At 41.7% G+C, this 17,718-nt stretch overlaps 1 protein-coding gene across 5 annotated transcripts in view; it reads right to left on the bottom strand.

The window, feature by feature from the left end:
- Positions 1-882: 882 nt before the first annotated feature.
- Positions 883-17,718, bottom strand: part of SYBU (syntabulin) — a 116,790-nt gene continuing 99,954 nt past the window's right edge. For all 5 annotated transcript variants that reach the window (XM_050802200.1, XM_050802199.1, XM_050802202.1 and 2 more), the window contains 4 exons: positions 12,732-12,834; positions 6,474-6,677; positions 4,542-4,691; positions 883-2,715 (listed from right to left, as the gene is read on the bottom strand). In XM_050802200.1, coding sequence (XP_050658157.1) covers positions 1,608-2,715; positions 4,542-4,691; positions 6,474-6,677; positions 12,732-12,834 — 1,565 coding nt within the window. In that variant the 3' untranslated portion in view covers positions 883-1,607. The remainder of the gene's footprint in view (positions 2,716-4,541; positions 4,692-6,473; positions 6,678-12,731; positions 12,835-17,718) is intronic.

Below are 17,718 nucleotides of genomic sequence, written 5' to 3'. Positions count from 1 at the left end.
GGGGTATCCATCCCCTCAAGCATCCTTTGTGTTAAAAACAATCCAATTATACTCTTTTAATTATTTTAATATATGCAATTAAATTATTACTGATTATAGGTTCCCTGTTGTGCTATCAAATTCTAAGTCTTATTATTTCATTTGTTCTAGGTTCTTGACATACACCAGTGAACAAAACAGAACACAGATCCTTTCCCTCATGGAGCTAATATCTTAGTGGGAAAGATGGGTAATAACCAAGACATTGTAAGTAAAAGGGTGGTATGTTTAAAGGTGGTAAGTGCTATGGAAGAAGAGTTTCTGGATGAGGACTTAGGGTATTTTCCAGCCTCTTCCCTTTGTGTGGCAAATTAGAAAAGGCATTTGCTTTTGTAGACACTTGAAATCATGGCTTCTGGAGAGATGAGTTCTGAGATCCTGAACATTTTTCCTCTTTGAGGCTTAGGTCTCTTATGTGTATAAAATACTAATCTCAAAATTTTGGTGTAAGTACTAGATGAACATAGATCCAACACCTTCTCATCCCTTCCCAGCCACCCACCCTCATCCTATCATTCTGGGGAAGGAAGCTGTATGTCACTACCATATTCTCCCTCTCCTGAACACCTAGCATGCTTAACCCAACGTTCATGAAAACACTCAAGATGTACTTACTGCATAAACATGTAGACAAACTAGCGTATGGGCAATTTAAAAGTAAACAAAGCTACTTGTACTCAGAAATGATGCTTTTTAAGTAAGGGTAGGAAATCTTCACCTTTATTTAATAACTCTTTTTCCCTCTTTCTAATTTAATTCAATTTTTACAGACCCCTATTGATAAAGATGTTAGATCTGCTCTTCATTGTCTTTCTTATACATAGAAGTAAAATCACAGAGATAATTATTTTATAGGAGGATAAAACTTTTATTTAAATGGAAACACTAATCTTTATTTTCATCATGCTGAAGTGTGTGGTTACAATTTCCAACAAAACACTATATATAATAAGCAAAATAAGTTAGTACATTGTAAACTTATGCACAGTTTCATCAATTAACAGTTTAAGAACAAACAAGCCATTTAAGACTTTGTAGCTACATTTAGTAAAAAATTGCAGACACTCAAATCTTATCAACCCCAAGTAAGACACTAAAGAGCTATTCAAGACTTCTTCAAACCAATTACACAAATACATGTTTATTTTTGGTTACAGTCCCCTGCTATGCACAAGACCATTGGAATGCTGGAACGATTACACATTTTAAAACGGCACAAAGCAAAGCAAGGAGATAACATGCCAGCCTTAGAGAAGCTGTCTTGAAAGTGCAAACTGCATTTTCTCTTCCTGAACCACTAGGATAAGAACGGGTACCTCAGACGACACGGCAGGGTCATGAGCATGCTTTCTATACCGCACTGGTGGGACATTTACTAGAACCAGGTCTCCATGCCTTTGAAGATACCTCCGGTTTTAAACAGTGAACAGGCTTCAACTAAATATAGTGCAAATCAAATACCGAGGAGCAAAACGACAGAATAGAAACCGTCACAGATCGACCTCCTGTTTCTCTACCTGGCACAACCCACATGGGACACATTGGCACACAGTAACAACAACTTCTATTTAGGTTTTGATATGGAAGGCGGTGCGGCGGAGCGAATGCAGGGCAACCACGCAACAGCCCCTGAGCAAGGCCCCGATGTTATAGACAGGATCCGTTCCCCCTCTCTGAGTACTGAATGCCCACAGAACCGTGGGGACCACGGGGGCAGCCACAGCCAGGAGATCCACCAGGAAGCTGCTGCTCCAGTACTGCCTCACGACGCCCCCGCGAGCCAGTGGGATGACACCATCCAACCTCTCTTCCACGCAGGCTGCAAAATCCAGCTCTCTCATGAGGCGGTTTGCATGGACTTCTGCATCCACATTGGCGGACGGGGTCTCCACGGGAGACAAAAGGATGGCTGAGTTTGGATTTCTTGGAGTTAAATCAACCACTAAGGCAGAGAGGGACTCTGGGAAGCTCTCCATCGAGTCTGGTTCAGACTCATCAGGGGACGCCAAGCTCGAGGGACAGGGGTCCTGGAGCTTCTGCAGCACATTCTGAATGAGCTCCGAGATGGCGGGGCTGTAGGGCACCACGTCGGTCTGTACGGCTCGCTCCACCACCACACTGCCCTCCTCCAGACCCATGACCATGGGCAGCAGCTGCAGGACATTAGCCCCAGGGGTGGAATGCACAAGCTCCAGGTCACCAGATTCTGTGGTGGTGGCTGTTACCATCTCATCAAACAAATCTGTGCCATCGGCTATGCTATCTCCCACCAGTAGCTCCCTGTCAACCCCTTCCCCAGCAACCTGCTCTTCCAGAGATAACCCATCTGCCATTGTGTCAAGAGGCGGGTTGAGGGTTAAACTCTTCTCTGGGGAATCACATGGAAAATCTAGGCACAGTTCGTCCCTCAGAGAGCCACTGTGTGCCATCTCCATGCTCTGAAGGAGAGACTCCAACTTCTTGTTTTGGATGTTTATGTCCACAAAATATTTCTGAATGCCTTTATCTTTATCAGCCAAGCTGCTCCGCATGGTTTCGATGACCTGTTTGAGCTGTTTAATCTCTTTCCTGGCTTCTTTGAGTGCCAACTGGGCCTCTACCCGGTGGCACTCCTCCTCAATCCAGTCCTCTCGCATGCGGGCCAGCTGGGACTTAAGCTCCACGATTTCACTTTCCCTAGAGTGCCAAGACAAGCATGGTTAATAAAAAAATAAAATAACTTTGAACTGGGCAACAGGCAGTTCTGGCACAGAGCCAAGAACTCATACTCTTCCACTTGAAATACAGATGTGAAATCAGTTTTGAATGCAGGGAACTCAAGAGAACACAGAAAACTTGAGAAAACACTCCAGCCTAAACTTAAAGAAACAGTACATTTTCTCTTTGGCAGAGATTAGCCATGAACTTTCTCTTTAATTGTAGAATGGCTAAAGTAATAATAGTAATCAGAATCAGAATCAAAATAGCTACCACAATTTTTTTGAGTACCCATTATGAGTCAGATATTGCACTGTTACAAGTCTTATCATCTACTCAATCCTTAATATTTAAAATGTTATTATTAGAACATCTTAGCATCTGTTAGCGTGTTTCTATCTCCATAGCCTACTCTTTCCAAATGTCTATAGTTTGTGGAAGAAAAGGCCAGTTCACTTTTAATTACCTATCAAAGACAGAAGGTAGACTGATAAGTTTTAGCCTTGCTAAATTGTTCGGATGATATTCCAATGATAAACATTTTTGAAATCATAAAATGCTACACATGGCAGGGACTTTACATGTTGACAAGCTGCTTATTCTATCTCCTCTCAGATGGGATAATATTGAATTCATCCTACATTAAGGAGAAGCGATCCTACTTTTTAGATCCTTCACAGGACAACCCTACTTCAAGATCTTTGCATATAAATTCTTTCTTACATATAATTTTTTCATAGTCAGTCCTTACATTCTCAGTGGATATGAAGATAAGGTAGTCAGGATCCTCATATATATGAAGAGACATCAATATTGTTCATTTAAGTTTAGGCTAGAATATTTTCCCAAGTTTTACTGCATTCCCATTCCTTCCTCCCTTGAGTGCTCCAATCCTCCTACAGACTGGGCAAATCACAGACCAAACACTTCCAGACTTAAGGTCTAACTCACCCCAGAGGAGAGTTTGGGTCTCAAGTCTATTTCAGACAGATGATGAACCAGATTAATTCGGAAGATGAAAAATGTCCCTTCCTCACAGTCTGCGCCCTTATCTACCCACAGTTTTAGCAACCAAGGTCATTGAGTTTTCTCTATTTCTTTGTGGCAGCAGCAGAGCAGGTTTGGGCTGATCAGGTAGCCCAGACTCTTAGAGAATGCAAATGCCACCCTCACCCTGAGCTCACAGCTACCCTGGTCAGAGCTTTCCTGGTCTGTTCCAAAATGTTCCAGGGGAAAACCATCAAGCAGAAAAACTGGCCTGCTGCCCAGATGTCAAAAGTCTTCTCCCTCAGATAAGATCTCTTAAGCATGGGCTTTTTTTTTTTTTTTTTTTTTTCAACCTTAACACTTGGCCAAGAACAATGAGCCCCTTCCTTCAGCACAAAAATAGCATGCAGGAATTACAATGCACACAGACATCCATTCGTGCACGGATATAAACAGGGCGTAATTGGTCCACGGTGTGTGACCCATTCTGCTGGAAGTATGGGATTGTTCGCTCACGTGTTTTTGCCATTTAAAAATAGTCATGCACACACCCGATTATTTCACATCAAAGCTGTATACACTGCAAAACAACAACAACAAAAAGGATCCCCTCTAACCGACGGGTCTCCCTGAACTCCTGAAACAGCCAAATCACACAGAATTATGAAATGGCTCTTTTCAGAGGCTGATTTAAAAATTTGACAAAAATTGAATACAATCATTTTTTCTTTTCTATCTTTCTATAGTTTGGGTTCATGTTTCATTTTATGGAGAAAGAAACTGTCCTACACCCCACTGTGCAAGGAAGGCAGATTCACCTTTCATGGAGTCGGCGCTCAGATTCCTTCAGCTTGGTTTTGAGGTGTCTCACTGTAACCTCTTTCTGCTGCAGAGGAGTCAAATACTGCTCTGGATTTGGGGGTCTGACACCATGATTTTCACCGCAAGACATGTACCTTCCAGAACGCCTGAAACAATCCAAGTAATGAAATGTTACTTTTTGCCATTTCCTTTTCTATAAAAAGAAGAGTAACACAGAGTGTTATCAGCTGAATGTTTGTGTCCCTCCAGAATTCATATGTTGAAATTCTTACCCCAATATGATGGTATTAGGTGGTGAGGACTTTGGGAATTAGCTCATAAGGGTGGAGCCTTCATAAATGGGATTAGTGCTCTTATAAAAGGAACCCCAGAGAGCTTTCTAGCTTTCTTTTTACACCCTGTGAGGTTACACTAAGAGGTGAGCAGTCTGCAGCCCAGAAGACAGCCCTCCCCAGAACCATACCTTGCTGGCACCCTGATCTCAGACCTAACCCTATAATATGTAGCCCATGGTTCTCAAAAGATATGGACCAACGTCTAGGGTACTTTGTTATAGCTACCCACATTGACCCAGACACAGCTAACAGCTTGAGAAGGAATGGCAGCTATGTGCTGGAGTCTTAAGCCTCAATAATGGCTGACGTCACTTCAGAAGGTGAGCTGTAATAGAACTGCAGATCTTAAGACTGTTAATTACTTTGAAGATTGAAGGCGGTATTGGTGTACTTATGGAGAGAATAGGGACAGTGGAGGAGGAGAATTTTCTATGGCTTAGGAATGTTCTCATACAAAATAATGCACCATTGTCCAGATGCCTGAGCTGTCAGTTCAGAGTAACAGGCAGCACAATGGGCGAGGGTCAGGGGATGGGCCTGGGCAGAAGAGAAGGAAGCAAGCAAGATGACCTAAGTTTCCGCACAGTGTGCCACTGCCTAAAGATCCTGATGGCTATTTGCTGAATGCAAGTTGTTCTAAAATCAATCCCTGCTGTGAGTATGCCAGTTTGGAGGAAATGGAAAGGTCCTTCTTCTGAAGGGGAGAAGTTTCTTCCTCTACTTAACTGTCCCCAATGTGTTTTGTAAGAGAGGCTCGATGTTTTACAAAACAGCCCTTGCTGGAATCTTGGCCCCTCTCAGGCCTGGCTGGGAGCTGGGCATCTCTGCTGTAAGAGAGCTGACTGACGAGAATAGGGATGCCCAGCAGGAAGAAGGCTGAAGGAGGAAGGTGACCAGCTCCTTCCCTGACTCTGGACCCAGTCCCAGCCACCGTGCTGCCGGCTCCCTGAGCACCTGCCTGCCTCCAAGATGACCTGTGTCCATGCCCACTGTCCAGTCCTCCTGTCATGGCCTCTTTGGAAATGCAGTTCCTTCTTTCTGCTCCACACTCCCTACAACCTCATATGAATTAACTTCTTGCTTGCTCTTCAGACCTCAATTCCACTTCACTTTCTCAGGGAGGCCTCCCCGGATCGCTCCAGACTGAGTTGGACCCCTCCCCACCTTTCACACACCCCTCTAGCAACAGGTGCCTACAGAATCATCTTAAGTTGTTTTTGTTTGTTTGTTTGTTTGTTTGAGATGGAGTCTTGCTCTGTTGTCCAGGCTGGAGTTCAGTGGTGTGATCTTGGTTCACTGGAACCTCTGCCTCCCAGGTTCAAGCAATTCTTCTGCCTCAGCCTCCTGCTGCCTCTGTGGCATTTTCTCTCCCTATCCAGGAACTGCTTAGATTGCTGCGCGTTGTTAGAAATTGTGGCTTGTGCTCTTTCTGCAGCAGCCCTTGAAGAATCAGCCGAATGTCCGAAAGAAAAGTGCAGTGTCTTGTTGCAGAATCAGGCAAGGGATCAAGAGTTGTATAACCCTTAATTTCTTTTTAAAAGAAAATCTTACCAAGTAGGACAAACTAAGATGCATGAATTAAGCAGGACTCACCTCATGATGGGGCTACAGTCGCTTCCTTTATAGGAGCCTGAATTGCTACTGCTTGGGGAAGAAGGTGCATAACTGGGATGGATATTGACAGGGCTCAGCTGATTCCTGCACAGCATGGACAGAAGGTCCTTTTCCCGTGGGGATGATGGGCTGCTGCCAGGCTTGTGTGACGAAGCTCCATTACTCCGCCCATGAGGACCTCGACTGGGAAAAGCATGAAAAATGTTAAAATCCTTGGGGCTACAGATGCCCAAGGGCTAATGTCTTACTCCCTAAATCTAAGGAAATCCAATTTATGGAGTTGAAAGGGGCAATACAATTATTTGTGTAGACTTTCCTTCGGAGCGGCCTTCTTCCCACCTGCCTGGTATTTTCTAGCCTTGTGTCATCAGCACAAGCAACCTCTCCCTCTGTTGTTCTTTCAAATAGTTTCTGGCCATAAAGCTTGTTTTGGATTACACCCAATAGCCTGCTAAGAACATACACAATGTAGAATATTGATTTAGCTCAGGTTTATTTTGGACGTTGTTTTCAAGATGTGGTTTTTGTTCTAGTCCACCTGTTTCAGTTTAGAAATATTTGCGTTTGGTTCACGTCAGGGTAAGAAAATTAATGTGGCTCATTTGGAGGATGGGGGAAGGTGGTAGCACATAAAGGAGGAGGAGAAAACAGGGCAGATAAACAGCACTCATAAATGCATCATCGGTAATTTTGATCACTTAAATTTTTTTTTCATTTCTTTCTAGCCCCAATGACTTAAGACAACTTTTGTCATTTAACTGCTGAAATACTGTAACAGCCCCATCTTGGGTCTCCTGCCTTTTGCTTTGCTCCCTCCAGTAGAAGGTTGGCTTGTGGCTGGAGTGGCCTTTCAAAACAGAGTCTGATTCAATGTCCTCCTCAAAGCCTTGCCATGGTTCCCCACTGCCCCCAGAACAAAGGCCAGCCTCCTTAAGATGGTTCACAAGGTCTAATCCCACCACTCCACCCAACCCCATCCTCCACCACTCCTCCCTCCTCCCTCTGTACTACAGCATTCCAAATGACTTACAGTTTCCTGAAGGATCCATGCTTGATCATCCTTAGGTTTTTGAACTCATAATCTCCTCTGCTTAGAATGTTCTCTTGCTCCCTTCCCTAAGCCCCTGGATACCAGGATATTTCCTACTTTGAGACTGATGGGAACCTACTCTAAAGAGCCTTCTCTATATTCTTCCTTTCCTAGGCCAGTGTAGGGGCACTCCTTAATGCTCTCTAAAACTCTGTGCAAATTTCTACCATTGGACTTACCACATGGCATCACAACTGCATACTTATTTGTCCTTCCTGCTAGCCTAGGGCATCCTTGAGGGCAGGGACAGCCTGTTCTTTCTACCCTCCTACTTTTGATACATGGTAAGTGTTCCCTAAAGGACTGCTAAATAAATAAACCAGGTGTGAGTCACTGGCACTGCCACTTAGTAGGAACTTAGGCAAGTAAGCCACTTAACATGGAGATCAAAACACACACACACACACCCCCACACACACACCTTTCCTACCTTCCTCACAGAATTGATGTGAAAATCAAATCAAAGAATGCATGTGAGTACATTCCACAAGCTATTAAGGGTGACTCAACTGTAGAGTATTATTAGATGATAAACTTGTTCAAACTTCACCGTTAATCCTGTTACAGAGATTTGACACCCACTAGTGTAAGGAAGCATCTTGAGAATGTTGAAATTACTTAAACAGGATAAAAATTCTATGTCAGGAATATTACTTGATGGCAAAAAAAAAAAGAGAAAACAAGATAGCTTTCATATAGTAGTACTGCTTTCTGACAATCCTTTCTTTGCAATTTTAATTACAGCTGTATCCAACTGACATCTTAATGAGAAATGTGTGTAAATGTGAATGCAAGTGTGCGTGTGGGTATACTTGGCTTCGAAACCATGATTACTTATTTACAATAAAATATAATTTCAACTGGCTGTCAACCTTGCAAACCATACATAAATAAAACGTAACCCAGTTCTAAAGTTAAAGTTCTTTCCTTTTGAAATCATCCAAATGAATGCCGCTCTTCTCTTCGTGAGGACACTTTATATGGAACAGATGGGCTGATGGCTTTGTGACAAAACCAACTTCAGCAGCCCATAGTAGAAAGAACTTCATGAGTAGCTGAAAGGAACATGTACCCTGGTGTGCATTTTCTTTTCTACGCTTCAATTCTAAGTCTGGCATCAACCAGACTAGTTCTTAATCTGATTATGAGAAATATGGATGATTAGCTATTACATGTTAGGCGGGAATGTAAAGAGCTGTCCCATATTTTGACCTGGGGAATTTTATTACGAGTTAACTGCCACTGAGGACCTTCTGTGACCCTAGCACTGTTTCGGGTGCTTTCTGAATATTGATCAGGAAATAAATTATCAGACAGCTTGTAAGAGCTAACTTTTTAAAAAGAAGCAACATGCTTAAAAATATCAGTTCTCTTCATTTAGTAGTTCAAATGCTAACATATATAGGTGCAAACTCATTATAGGCATTGATAGGAAACATTTTCAAAGGAGACACTGAGATTCCATGTTTGTCATGGCCATGAACCGGCAAACCCAATGCTGTCCTCTTCAGCCCATCCCAGATCCTTTGGTCTGGTGGACAAGAAAAACACAGTCCACAAAAAGGAGAGAAAATTCTGCTGACCTTGAACCCTTCTACAAACCTGAATATGTAATTAGAAGGTCAGAGACAGAGGAGTGTAGAAGAAACCTCATGAGTGACTCAGGTAAGTTTCGATTCCCTGACCATGGCTCTGGACTTCAGGTAATATCATTGTTATCACCATCATCATCACCACCATCATCACCATGATCTAGGGTTGAACTGTGTCACCCCCTGCAAATTGGTATGTTGAAGCCCTAACTCCCAGTACCACAGAATAACGGGGCTTTAAAAAAGTGACTAAGTTAAAATGAGGCAGTTAGAGTGGACCCTAATCCAGTTTAACTGGTGTCCTTATACAAAGAAGGAATTTGAACAGACATAAACAGAAGGAAGATGATGTAGAGACACAGGGATAAGATGGCCACTACAAGCCAAGGAGAGGAGCCTCAGAAGAAGCCAACAGACATCTTGGTGTCAGACTTCCCATTTCCAGAACTGTGAGTAAATACATTTCTGTTGTTTAGGCCATCCAGTCTATGGTGCTGGGTTATGCAGCCCTAGCAGACTAATATAATCACCACCACCATGATTACCACCATAACCACCACCACCAGTAGCAGCAGCAACAGCAACAGTACCACGTCTCTTAGTATTACTTTCACCCCTACTGACAAAAACCACCTTTTACCAACGCTTTCACTGAGTTCTGGGCATCATGTCAAGCACTCACATATATCATCTCATTTAACGCAGTGAGGTAAGATGCTATTATTATCCCATATCCCAAAACAGGAAACTGAGGCTTGGGGTCATACACCTGATAAATAATGGAGGTTAACCTCAATCCCAGGTCTGTCTGACTCCAAATCCCAAGAGTTTTCTTTTTCTGTCTCATTTTTATCTTCCAAACAGATTCGTGTTTTAGTTAAGAAAGACAATTCCTTAGCAATATCAGCAGAGTTGCCCTTCTATGAGACAAGATGATCTGTACGCCTTTAAAATTTTGTTTTAAAAATAACTTGTCAAAAATATTCTCACCAACTCCACCTATTCCTCTCATTTCCCAACGACTGACCAATCTTCCTGTTAGCCTTCCTTCAGGGAGCTAATTCTCCACAGAGAAAATTCATTCTCTACATGGGGAAGCAGCCAATTGAAAGGATCACAAACTACTAGAGTTTGGCAGGGATAGCCGGCTACTCTTGAGGAGCTGCCCACCCATGCATGGCCCTCCGGAACACAAAATTTACGTGAAATGCCTGAGATAGTCCATGACCAAAATCTACCAATGGTACTCTGTGCCTCAGTGAGATTCTTTTATTTATTTACTTTATTTATTTATTTATTTATTTGAAACAGAGGCTTGCTCTGTTGCCCAGGACTAGAGTGCAGTGGTGCTATCTTGGCTCACTACAACCTCTGCCTCTCAGGTTCAAGCAATTCTCCTGCCTCAACCTTCCGAGTAGCTGGGATAACAGGCACCAACCTACATGCCGGGCTAATTTTTTTTTTTTTTTTTGTATTTTTAGTAGAGACAGGGTTTCACCATATTGGCCAGGCTGGTCTTGAACTCCTGAGCTCAATTGATCCACCCGCCTCGGCCTCCTAAAAGCACTGGGATTATAGGTGCGAGCCACTGCACCTGGCCGAGATTTTTAAAAACTGAGGATAATAGATAGAACACTGCCATTTTTCAATTTTCCATCTATTAATTTTTGTTAAACCTTTGAAGTCTATTATTGCTTGGCTATAACGGATACTAATATAAGCATTCATCTGATTTGCATATAATTATATTTGGCTATTTTATGTTCAACATATCAAATTTTGATCACTTAAAGAAAGCATGAATTCTAGACTAGAATATTTTCTCTTAGTCACTCTGTATTATTGACACAACCTTGGAATTTAACCACAAACACAAATTCCTTTGAAACATTTAAATTGGCTTCATCTACAGGCCTTCCTTTTTTCTTTTAGCCTTTCTATATTGTTTGATACTTTGTTCCAGGTGTATGTCATAATTTCTTGAATGGGTTGTATAAATGGCTTGTTCTCAGAGCAAGCCACATCTGATGTACACAGAATGTTTACATTCATGTCCTATAATCCCAGAGGCACTTTATTGCCAAAATGGGGGTGGTGGGTGGGGCTGGGGATAGAGCAACTGTGCTTTTTTACTGTGGACTTCACTCTTTCATTACAGGTTTGTCTGGCTTCAGCTGTATTTTTAATGATAAAACTGTGCCCTGGGGGGTCTCAGGTCACCTTATAAACATCAGCTAAATCTTCGGCTCACCCAAGAGAAATAGAAAATATTTGCTTGATGAGTCCTGGAAAGGTAGGCTTTTGGAAACTAAATAGATTTTCTCCAGGAAGAAACCTTAAAAAGTCACACAGTCCAACTGTCTTTTGGACACCGTGGCCCAGGAGAATCAAGTGACGTGACAAAGTCAGAAGCCAGGTCCCCTCATGTTCCGTGGCTCCCTCCATAGCTTCCTTTAAGTCTCTGCTCAGAGCTCAGTTCATCACTGAGGTATCCTAGGACCTGCCAAGCTAAAATATATCACAAACCACATTACTCTCTATCTCCTTCCCCTGAGTGTTTTTAAAATAATTATATTATTTTTCAATTTATTGTCCTTCTTGTCCTACTACAATGAATATAATTTTGTGGAGTTTTGTTTCCTCACAGTAGATGCTCAATAAATAATTGTTAAACGAATAAACAAAGCCACTGGTGGCAAGCACAGAATCCTGGGGCTTGCAATCCCTCCCACTGAATGTGAATAGTGGCTCCCGTGTTCTCATAGTCCTCTCCACCAATTCAAATAATATCAATGGAGAGCATTGGTTGATGTTTGCTATGCTCCATGCTCTGACTCAGCATTTTACTTATATTAACTTGTTTAATCTTAACAATAAACGCTCTGAGGTGGGTAGGGCTATTTCACAGATGAGGCAAATGAGGCATCGAACGGTTAAACAACTTGCTCAGAGCCACACAGCCTGGAGTTGGTGCTGGCATTTGAGCCAAGGCAGCCTGGCTTCAGAGCCCACACACCCAGCTAGTGTGCTCTATGGGGTGGCCACCATGCCTATGAACTTTACTACACTTTTTTCACTCCTTCCCCAGGTAAATGTTGGGAGTGGTCCGGGAGTAGCTGCTTCCTTCACAGAGGTTAAAAATGGAAGCCCAGCTAGAGGAAAAAAAGGGTGAAGTCAGAGACTTCACAGCTAAGAGACTCATAGATTCACAGAGAGGGGGTTGGGAGGGAAGTGGAAGAACACTAGCTTCCTATGCAGATGAGTACACAGGTGAGTGAGGGAAAGAGAGAAGGGACAGAAAGAGGAGTGAGCATAGAGTCAAGGGTTGGATGGAAGACAGCCATGGATGGCTAAACACAGGTGAGCCATGTGACCACAGTAGGCAAGGTAGGAAAAACTACCAATTTAAAAATCACTGTAAAAAAACAAAACAAAAAGCCTAACTGAATAATAAAATATGAACGAACAGTAATCTGGGTAGTTCTACGGACGCATAGGTGCAGGTGAGTCACCTGTGTAAAGCGTATTAATTACAGAGCAGGAGACGGTGCCTACTTGCGTGAAGAAGAAGACCGCTTGCTCCCCGCAGTCGACATATGGACCTCAGGAGCGGAAATGCTGCCTGTGCTGCTCGAGGAGCTAAAATCAGCTTCACTGCCTGAAAAACAACAGGGGAGAGAGAAGCGTGAGGGAAAGGAAACCGGAGAACACGCTGGCCAGTTCCCTGCCTTCCAGGTCCCTGCTCCCTGCACTTGCACACTATTGGCAAGTGCCAAGATCCCAGAGTTTCCAGGCTCACAGAGTTTTCCTCAAAGCAGTCAAGAGAAGGCCCAGCACAAGGACATCATTTCATAAATACAGCTAAGATGCACAGTAAGGCTGGTTTCATATAGAGGCCGGTCTTCCTGCAGACACTGTCAACAGTGACCCAAGCGAGTCAAGAAATGCACTGTTCTCCCGTGTGTGAGGCTCTCACTCCACAACAACGGGCTCACCCTACTTCAAGCAAAAGAAAAAGAAAAAGTAAATACTGATCAGTCCAAGAGCAGTTTTTCCAAGAGAGTTTATCTTTGGGTTTCTGTAGTCAGCTAGTCATACTTCAATTTGGCACGTTAGGTTTGGAGACAGTTAACCAGTGAGAGGCAGTCAGGAAAGAGCAAAGCCTGGGCTCCCAGACTGCCTGCACTGGCACTATCTGAGAACTGACTTTCTCTGACTGCAGTTTTGGTTTTTCTTTAAGGAATAGATCCTTAACAGAAAAGCAGAAATTTAACAGTGATAGGACCTGTAAATTCCACTGAAACTTGGAATTTCAGCTTCAGAGTGGGATTACAGGTAGGGATGTTCATTAGTTTGCAAAGATCACATGATACTTTGAGTACAGACTACAGTTGGGTGTGTAATTATAATAGAAACATGCTGTGCAGTAAAATAATTTATATAAATTAATCCTAACAAAAATATGTAGTTCTAAAAGAGCGATAATGGAAACATTCTCATACACTGCCTGGGGAAGTGAAAGGATGTGGAAGAGGCAAGCTAGAACAATGAGAAGAAGAAAAAGAATTTTTTAAAAACGTGAAGTACCATGTGCTTTTGAAAAATAAGTCTAGGTATACAGTTTAATCTGACCTTGTTGCTCAACTCCTACAAAACAATTTGTGCCTCTTCTGGTCTAGAACCCAGAGCCAGCTCACATTTCTGGGCTGAAGAAAATATGAATAGCCTAAATCCTTGATTTTCTAACAAGCAGTGAACAATAATTATCATAATATTGACTATTTATTGAATGTTTACTAGGTCTCAGGCCCTATTCAAGATGCTTTCTATGCTATATATTATTTATTCTTGACATCTTTGTAAAATAGACATTAATCTCATTGTTTTACTATTGAGAAAACTGAAGCTGATTTGCCTGAAGTTTGTAGGTGAAAAATTCTGTCCAGGACCAAATCTTCATACTACTTCTCCCATACTATGCTTTATCCTCAGAAAGGCAGTAGGAAGAAGCAGCGGAACAGGAGAAGTTCTTAGAGAAACTCTACATTACCATCTCCCTAACAGGCCAACACGAACCACAGGTACAAGATGTGGCCAGACTTTGGCCTGCTGGGGAACAGATTTCGCTCTCTGATGGGCTTTATTAGTTTTGCTAGAGAGGAAGGTAGGTAATCACAAGGTAGAGAGAAAAAAAAACGTCCTTTCCCTGGTTTCCAGGAGCTCTCAGGAACCCCAGCCTCTAGGAAGTCCAGGTCTCTAGGAAAGAGACCGAGAATGACCCATTAGCCAGATGACAGCAGTGACTCCTGGCTCCCAGCAGAATTCTGGGAAGATTAGCATGGCAGTTTATCAGAACTGAGACCAGCTATTCCTTCTGGATTGCACAGACTTTGTCTAATGATGTAATGAGCTCCTAGAAGCTTCCCAAACTTCATCAGTTGACTCTAAGGAATGCACTGGTTAAACTGTAGTAGTTCAATCTCAAGGATTCATGATTGGTAATGGAGTCCAGCAACATGAGATTCCTGACAGCCTAACTCAGCCAGCTTTGTTTGCTAGTAAATTATCACGTTTGTTATCCAATGATAAAGGTAGGCAATTTTCAAAAATAGATCCTGTGGTTACAGCCATCAGGTTTAAGATATTATTTTCTAATGTGCAATTATTCCTCTGAAACACTCAGCTTTCATTCCTTTCACAAAAGTCCATCGATTATAATTGAACTGCTTGCCTAAAAGCAGAAATTCTAGAACAGGAACAGATAATTGTGGAAAATCCATTGTTACCCCATGGTGCTTCTGATCTGTGGTAATTACGTTCTGTGAACTAAAAGGACAACTTTGTTCTACATTTTATTGCTACTGGAACTCAATATATTGACTTTTATGTATTTGCAGGGCCTAAGGTCACTTTGTTTCAGCACTTTCCTCTCTTACTTTCTGTACATCTGAAAGAGATTAGAAGGCACAATCGGGTCCCTGCAGCTGTATTCAGGACTATTTGAATAGCACGATAGTGAAAAATGAATATACTACTTCACAACTATTTCAGTTTATGAATTTAAAAAACACAAACTGGTTAATGCAGTGTAAAAATCAGTGAACGCTTTTTAAAGGATACACAGGAAAGCTAAATGTAATACATCATCTGATATACTTCCTTCAATACTAAGCAAAATAACTAAGAGAAAAGCTGGAGACCTAATCACCGCACCCCCATTTATCTATTAGCTGGCAACAAAGATACAAGGAAGGAGAGGCATTCTTTATTCATTTCCTTTAAACAGTGTATGCAACTAATATATTGTTTTCAGTGCTCTTTTGGGTTATTAAAATCATGCACAGAGTACCTAACCTAAAAACATAGAACCTCGACTGGGCATGGTGGCTTACGCTTGCAATCCCAGCACTTTGGGAAGCCAAGGTGGGCGGATCACCTGAGGTCAGGAGATTGAAACCAGCCTGGCCAACATGGCGAAACCTCGTTTCTTTTTTTTTTTTTTTTTTTTGAGACGGAGTCTCGCTCTGTCGCCCAGGCTGGCAAAACCTCGTTTCTACTAAAAATACAAAAATTAGCTGGGCGTGGTGGTGAGCACCTGTAATCCTAGCTACTTGGGAAGCTGAGGCAGGAGAATCACTTGAACCAGGGAGTCCGAGGTTACAGTGAGCCAAGATGATGCCACTGCACTCCAGCCTGGGTGACAGAGCAATACTCCATCTCAAAAAACAAAACAAAATAAAAACAAACAAACAAACAGACAAAAAGAAAAAACATAGGACCTCAGCTAGGCAGCCTGGATTCAAAGCCTGCCCCTAACCCGTATTAGGTGGAAAGTTTTAGCCAAGTTACTTCACTTCTCTGTGTCCCAGTTTCCTAATTGGTTAAACAAAGATGATACTCATAGCGCCTGCTTCATGGGTTTCTTGGAAACAATGGATGTCATCCTCATTAACAGTCTTTGTTCCTCATCAATATTGTTTTCGATCAGGCTGCCAGGTTAGTGGAGTGTTATTCCAGGACTGAACAGACAGGATGAATTTGATGACCTTTAAGATAATGCTCTGATGCCAAACATTTAGTGACTAAGCATCCTGCTGCAGAAGGCATTTTTCCAACTCTAAAGAAGCTATGCCCAGTGACCTCCAGAAGTTCTGGCAGTTTTTTGTTTCATAGCACTGCTGAACTGTTTTGAGAGATATTCCTTTTATTTATAACGTTAGGATAATTAAGCGTTCTGTGCATGTATGCTAACGCCAGGGAATTAGAAAAGGAAGAAAAAAATGAAAACAAAAAGAATATGTGTCCAAACCGATAGCTAACTGACTTATTTTTAAAGCACTGCCTGTAATCTGGTCTCTTAGGACATTATTAATTTTTCCTGTTTTCAAGATATGGAGCAGTCCTCATACATCAGAACACCACAGTATAGAGCAATCCTGAGATCTACTAAGCGGTATTAAGCCATTCTAAAACACTGATTTAAGTAACCCCAAACCCTCTCTTATCCTTTATCACTGCAAAGCTATCAAATTAATTCACGTTGGACCACCTCAAATAGAGGCAGTAAAAAAAATAAAATAAAATAAAATAAACCCACCTAGTTCCCACCCCTTCTCTCCCATCCTCCTTCTCCACCCATCCCCCCAAAATACACAGATTTTTAAATTTACAGGTCGGTCTCCAGGGAGGAGAGAGGAACCATTTTCACTGAAGCCAAGCACAGCTATTAAGGAGCAGCAGAAGCAGTGGACACATGCAATTATAAAAGATACTATTAAAAGAAGCTGCTCTAAAGTACATTCAGTAGAACTGACTCTTAGCTGCTAAGGCTTGGGGGGCCCAGCCAAGGAATCCAAGAAATGCTTCACAGCCTAAACAGAGTTTTTGTTTTAGTTTTTGCAAAATTACTTTCCTAAACCCTGTATAGGTATTTATCTCGGAAAGGGAATATTTAGTTAAATGATCAATACATTGATAAGATACATATACAGGTTTTTTAAAATTTGAGAATAAAAATATTCTTGAAAAATTGTAAATGTAATTTCCATTTATATCATAGTTTCAGAAAATAGTTTTCTTCATTCTGATTGATGCTAAATTGATGGAACTGCCATATACTTAAAATCATACACACACATACACACACACAAACAGCTAAACACAAAAGAAGTTCAAACTTATAAAACTGCTTATGGGAAAATAGCAAGGTCAAAGCCAAATAGATACACTGAAAAAATATTTACAACACATGATAAAAAGTTAATCTCCTTAATTTACCAAAAGCTCATAAAATTAGAAAAATAAAACCTAACAAAAAAATGGGCCAAGGACATAATAGGTAGATGAAAGAAAAAGAAAAAGAAATGACTGATACACATGAAAAGTCATATAATCTATCAACGTCACTAAAAATATAAATGAAAGTAAGGAGACATTTTCCATCTATCTGATAGGCGAAAGAGTCTGATAATGCCAACCCTGTTAAGGGTTTGTAAAAACAGAGTTAGTAAGAGTGTGAACTATGCTACATGCATAAAAAGGA

Source organism: Macaca thibetana, chromosome 8 (assembly GCF_024542745.1).
Source record: "Macaca thibetana thibetana isolate TM-01 chromosome 8, ASM2454274v1, whole genome shotgun sequence".
Classification (NCBI taxonomy): domain Eukaryota; kingdom Metazoa; phylum Chordata; class Mammalia; order Primates; family Cercopithecidae; genus Macaca; species Macaca thibetana.
Note: the sequence above shows the minus strand (reverse complement) of the source record. Positions and strands in the feature narration are given on the sequence as shown.